General features: G+C 38.0%; 1 protein-coding gene across 1 annotated transcript; it reads right to left on the reverse strand.

The window, feature by feature from the left end:
- Positions 1 to 1722: 1722 nt before the first annotated feature.
- On the reverse strand, positions 1723 to 4267 carry LOC122722259. Its single transcript, XM_043952462.1, has 5 exons — positions 4014 to 4267; positions 2978 to 3699; positions 2707 to 2879; positions 2332 to 2574; positions 1723 to 2265 (listed from the first exon to the last, which is right to left on the reverse strand). The coding sequence occupies exons 1-5, from the start codon at positions 4265 to 4267 to the stop codon at positions 1723 to 1725; spliced, it is 1935 nt and encodes a 644-aa protein (XP_043808397.1).
- Positions 4268 to 6753: the final 2486 nt, after the last annotated feature.

Consider the following 6753-nt stretch of genomic DNA (forward strand, 5'->3'; position numbering starts at 1 on the left):
ATAGTCTTCGTTGTGGGGTTCGTGAATAAGAAAGGATAAATTATTGAAAGATTTATGGGTGTTGAATATGTAAATGATACTTCAGCTATTTCATTAAAATATGCTTTGAATAGTTTGTTTGCCTACCATGGTTTATCTTTTTCAAAATTGATGGGACAAAGATATGATAGAGTCTCAAATATGAGAGGACAATTTAATGGGCTCAAGATATTGATTTTGAAGGAAAATACTTATGTATTTTATGTTCGTTGTTTTGCCCACCAATTGCAATTAGTGGTTGTTTCTATTGCAAAGAGTATTATGGTTGTTAGTGATTTATTCAATTATACAAGTATAATAGTGAATATTATGGGTGCTTCTTGTAAAAGAAGAGATGCATTGCTTCAAAACCATTATGAAAAGTTTGTTAAAAAATTGTAGAAAGGTGAATTTTTTTAGGAAGTGGCAAAAATCAAGAGACTTATCTTGCAAGAACCGGTGATACTCGATGGGGCTTATATTATACAACTTTATTTTGTCTTTACATAATGTGGGAATTAATATTAAAGATGCTTCAAATTGTGTATGATAATGAGACTAATGTAGAACTAAGAGGCACAACATCAGGCTTAATAGAGAAGAAGATGAAGAGTTTTGAATTTGTTTTTATGTTGCATTTGATGTTAAAAATTTCGGGAATCACTAATGACTTGCCTCAAGCCTTGTAGCTAAAAGACCAAAATATTATTAATAGAATGAGCTTGATTTTGAATGTGAAAGACCATATATAGGAGTTGAGGAAGAGTGGGTGGGATGCATTTTTTAAAAAAGTTAGCAGTTTGTGTTAAAATGTCTATTTCAGTGCCAAATATGGAAGATAGCATATTAGTTCAGGGTAGTTCAAGGCCAGAGAAGCAATGGGTTACTTATTTATCATCATTATCATGCTATAATTTTTATTGCTATGATTGACTTGTTTATTGTTGAGTTAGATAATCATCATCATTATAATGCTACAATTTTTATTACTATGATTGACTTGCTTATTACTGAATTAGAGTTATTGAAATGTATTGCTTGTTTTGATCCACTAGACTCTTTTTCCAAATTTGATTAAGGCAAACTTTTTCGACTTATTGAGATATACTTTGATGATTTCTCTTTGTGATCGTCTACTTCTAAAAGATCGATTGTTTATATATGTTGCTAATGTGAGAAAAAGTTCTGCGTTTGCAAATTGTCATGATCTTGCAAGTCTTTCCATGAAGATGTTAAATTCTTATAAATATTTGACCTTCCTATTGGTTTAACGACTTATTGAGTTGATTTTGATCTTATCGGTGACAACAACAACAGCTGAAAAAGCTTTTTTCATAATGAATATTATCAAAACTGAATTACAATATGTTATATTGAGAGATATATTTGGGGAATTGAAGAAGAAAAAAATTCTACAACATTTTTAAAACATGCAAAATTATTGAATTCAACTGCCAGAGTAATATATTTATTTTGTATTTTAAACCATTTTTATTTTATATTGTTTATTCAATTTTTTCATAATAATTTATTATAATCACTAAAAATATGTATGTTTATTTTTTTAACTATAAGTTTAATTATAAGTTCATTCCAATAGTGTACAAATTCTAATTCCGCCACTTCTTCCATTGGAATTTAAAATTTTTTTGTTTATTTTAACAAAAGATTAAATTTTTTTTTTTGAAAATGAGAGAAATATCATTAACTCAAAGCGATCAAAGAAACTATATGAGGAGGAGGGACATGAACCCAAACTCCTTGATCTGACTCAGAATGAGCCGATGTTGCTAGAACATGAGCGACATAATTCGCAGACCTGTGAATAAAACCACATCTTGCTTCTTCATAACTGGATAGAAGCAATTTACAATCTTGAACCAAAAGATCAAAAGGTGATAAATCATCTAACGAAGCATTGTTAATGGATACAACAAGAACCTGAGCATCCGATTCGAAAAGAACTCGATCCCATCCACACTCTTTAATCCAGCTCAATGCCTCTCGAAAAGCCATTGTCTCAGCACACTTAACCTCCATCTGACTGCAAAAACAGCCTGCTTTAGCCACCATAAATCTACCATTAGCATCTCGAACTACACAACCGAAGTCTAGTGAACTTCGTTTCGAGTTTAAAGAGGCGTCAATATTAAGCTTAATCCAACCCTGCGGTGGAGGAGACCAGACAGTCAAAGCCGACACAACATTGGTGCTGCTGGTAGAATCAGAACAGGCCCCCCTCCATTGCTGTAAAAAATTCAATGCCATGAAGAACACACCACTCGCAGTTCGACCCTGAGCATTCTAAACAACATTATTTCTGTTATGCCACAAAGCCCAACATATCATTAGAATAAGGGAAGCATTCTCCGCAGAAGCAGTAAGGAAGGCTAAAGAGAACCACTCCCTAAGAGAGGCAGCGGAGAATGCAGGCCAACCCAAAGGCGAACTCAACCAGCAACTGCGGGCAAAAGGACATTGAACAAGAATATGCAAGATAGTCTCAGGAGCCTCATGACACAACGGACACATCGAATCAATCAGAACTCTCCTGGACTGAAGCAAAGAGAGGTAAGGAACAACATTAACTAAAGCACGCCAGTAGAAATTAAGCACTTTAGGAGGCACCTTCGTCTTTCAAAAATAACTCCATATCTCACTACCTTCCCTATGTCGAAACCCAGCAACCAGAAATCTGTAAGCACTCTTGACAGAATAGTGACCTTTGGACGCAAACTTCCAGCACCACGCATCTGGGCGCGAAGAAAGACTTAGAGGGATGTTCAAAATACAACTCCTATCTCTGTCATTGAACAACTGAGCTATTAAACTCTCATTCCATCTATGGCCGATCATAAGATCTGCAACAACAGAAAGAGTACAGTTCGGAGGAGGGGGAGTAGAAACCAATGAGTCGGGCGCCTCTTTCAACCAAGGGTGAGACCAAATAGAAACTGACCTGCCATTCCCAATTCTCCAATAAGCACCAGCTTTAACCAGACTCTGAGTCCCCCATATACTACCCACAAAAAGCTAGGATTGTGACCCAAAGAAGCTTCAAAAAAAGATGTTGTCGGAAAATAACGAGCCTTAAGAACGCGGGCCACTAAAGAATGAGGCCTGGTAATAATGTTCCAGCCCTGCTTACCAAGCATGGCTAAGTTAAACTCATGGAGCGATTTAAACCCTAACCCGCCGTCCAGTCTGTGCTTCGCCATTCTTTGCCAACCCAGCCAGTGAATACCACGATTTTGATCAGCACCCTTACTCCACCAATACCGGGTCATCATACGCTGCAAATCAGCACAAAAAGTCCGAGGCAGTAAAAACAAACTCATAACATAGTTTGGCAAAGCTTGGAGGACCGTTTTCAAGAGGACCTCTTTACCTGCTTGGGACAGCGCACGATGCTTCCATGAATTCAGCCGCTTCCACAAATGATCCTTAACAAAACTAAACACTTCCCTCTTGTTACTACCAACATGAGAAGGGAGTCCCAAATAATTACCCAAATCTGGCTTCTCCTCAACCTGAAGCACTGAACAAATAGAATCTCGAAGAGCCACAAGAGTATACTTGTTGAAAGAAATAGATGATTTTTGAAAGTTAACCAATTGTCCAGATGTGTTCTCATAGATGCGAAGAATACGCTTGAGCTCCAACGCCTCTTGAACATTTGCTCTGAAGAAAATTAAGCTATCGTCCGTGAAAAAAGGTGGGAGATCTGCGGGCCATCCCGTGATATCCTGAACCCATGAAGACTGCCACGGTTTATACTATCTTGCAAAAGGTGGGATAGCCCCTCAGCACAAAGAATGAATAAATCAGGCGACAAGGGATCTCCTTGTCTCAGTCCCCTCGTCGGTAAGATAGGGTCGATTTCCTTGCCATCATGCAGAATCCAATAACGAACAGTGGAGATACAAGAAAACACCAAAGCAACCCATCGCTGCGCAAACCCCATACGGATGAGCATGTCACGAATGAAATCCTACTCCAGTCTATCATAGGCTTTACTGATGTCCATTTTAAGGGCCCCAGATAACTCTTTCTGTCGATGAAACATATTAAATCCATGCATAGCCTCAAAAGCTAAGATTATATTGTCCTGAATGCTGCGCCCAGAAATAAAAGCGCTTTGGCTTTCCGAGACAATAGACGGCAAGATGGACTTAAGCCGGTTAACTATCATCTTAGTCATGATCTTATAAACCACATTACAGAGGGCAATAGGATGCAAATCACTCATTCACTCAGGGACACCCTTCTTAGGTATTAAAACTAAAGCAGTCTCATTCAATTTCGAGGGGAGAGACCCTGAATACAAGCAATCAATACAAAAACGAGACACATCCCCACCAATAATATCCCAATAATGCTGAAAAAAACCAGGATTGAAACCATCTAACCCAAGAGATTTATCAATTTTCATAGAAAAAGCTGCAGATTTTACCTCGTCACAACTGTAAGGAGCTAAAAGAGATGCATTTTGATCATGTGACACCAATAACGGAACACACTGCAAAACTAGTTCAGAATTACAATCATGAGAAGTAAAGAGAGACGTAAAATATCCAGACATCACCTCCTCCAGACCCGAATTCTTATCATGCCACACGTTCGAGTCATCCAGCAGTTTAACAAATGTATTTTTCCGTTTCCGAGCAGAAGCAGCACTGTGAAAAAATCGAGTATTAGTGATCAAGCATAATTTAGCCACATTTTTATTATCTTTTTTATTGCTTATTTACACATTTTTTAGTTTAATTTATGGTTTTTATCTTGTTTTTACAGAAAAGGAAGAAATTGGAAAATTGGAGAAAAAGTGCAGAAAATTGACAGAAAAGTGATTGGGTCAGTGATTTGCCCAGTGATCTGCCTAGATCAAGCTGAAGCAGAAAACTGGAGGCAACAGGCAAAAGTGATATGGGCAGTGATTTGCCCACGACACTCGAAGAAACTGGGCAAATCACTCGCAGAGGCAGAGAGGACTGACTCACAGAAAAGTGATTGGGTCAGTGATTTGCCCAATCACTTGAAGAAACTGGTCAAATCACCGGGCAAATCACTTTGACAGCAGAAACTGACAGCAGAGCGGGAAATTGGGCAGAAAACAGAAATCCAAATTTTCAGATGTCCAAATCCAACCCAATCACTACCAACATAAAACCAAGAGCCACGAAAGAGCTTCTCATCCAAGGAATTCCAATTGCAATTAAATTCAACATCAAAAGAGGAGTCAAACACCAAATCAAAAAGGGATTTCAAAACCCTAGATAGATAGAATTCTTCAGCTATAAAAGGAGAGCCTCCAAACCAGCAAAGGCATCATCTGGTCAGCAACTCAGCATCATCTCTCAGCACCAGAAACTCTGCAGAAATTCTCTTTTCTTCTTTTCATCTTTTCTTTGTGTATTTTGTCCACCATGAGTGGCTAATTTTCTTCCTTTTCTAGTTGAAGTTGAGAATATTCAGATTTGTGATGAATTGGGAGGTTTAATACTCCATTGTTGAACTCTTGTTTGTTTCAATATTTATGCAAACTGATCTTTTCCATAATTATTACTTTGCTTTTAGAATCAATAAGGGCCCATTGCTTTTAAATTGCTTAAGTAATATTGTTTGAATGATTTAGGTCCGTAATTGCTTAGGTTGTTCAAATACACATTTAATCAAGTTGCATAATCTAAACTTGACCACGCGGTTGGCAAGGATAGAATTGGGTTTTTCTAAGTCTTAACGCAGTCAACAGTTGTTCGATGCTACAATGCCCCAAGGACGTTCCTTGGCAACTTGTTGATTAATGTTTGATTAGCGAACGTTTCCTAATCAAACTAGAACTAAGGAAGAATTTGGATTGTGAGAAGCGTCTTCCACAACCAAAACTGATTTATTGAAATCAAATAGGAGTCTTTAATAATCAATGATCAATTCTGAACAAACTGAATTAGACTCACACTTCAGCTAGAATCTCTTTCTCATTGAAATTCTCATCTATTTAAATTATTGCTTTCTTTTGCTATTTAATTTTAATCATCAAATCAAAACCCCCCCTCTTTTAATTACTTGTTATTTACTTGACCTAGTCATTATTAGGAAAATCATTGGTGTCAATTCCCTGTGGTTCGACCCTATTGCCACTATCTACAAGTTTATTGTTGATTGTTTAATAGGTTTATTTTTGACGGCTTCGACAATCGCCTATCAAAAATTGGCGCCGTTGCCGGGGACTTGATTTAAATTAACGTATTTTCCCTTTATGACCAGGTCTGGCCGTAAAGACAATCTTCTTTACGACCCCGAGATTGAAAAAACTGCCAAGAGCTTAAGGAAGCAAGCAAATTTGAGGAACCAAGCCTCAAGACCATCTTCATCAACAACACCATCTCACAGACCACCTACTGCCCCTGCTGAAGAAATTTCTGCACCAGCAGAAACTTCCACCACCGCACCTGCTACAGCAGAATTTTTACCAGAAACTGAATTTCTGGTCATGGCAGAAAATCCAGCAATGGCAGCACCACCTGCTGCACATGTAGAAGCTGAAAATCAAGCAAGAAACGTGCCCATCCAAGCACCACAGCCACGGGAGAGAACTCTTGGAGAGTTAGCTGAACCAGCAGGAGATCAAGCACCCTTATGCATTGAATATCCCCTATTGACAGCACCATTCGAGCTAAGGACAGGTCTGATTCATCTCCTTCCTAAATTCAGAGGCCTAGAAAATGAAGATCC

Source organism: Manihot esculenta, chromosome 17 (assembly GCF_001659605.2).
Source record: "Manihot esculenta cultivar AM560-2 chromosome 17, M.esculenta_v8, whole genome shotgun sequence".
Lineage (NCBI taxonomy): Eukaryota > Viridiplantae > Streptophyta > Magnoliopsida > Malpighiales > Euphorbiaceae > Manihot > Manihot esculenta.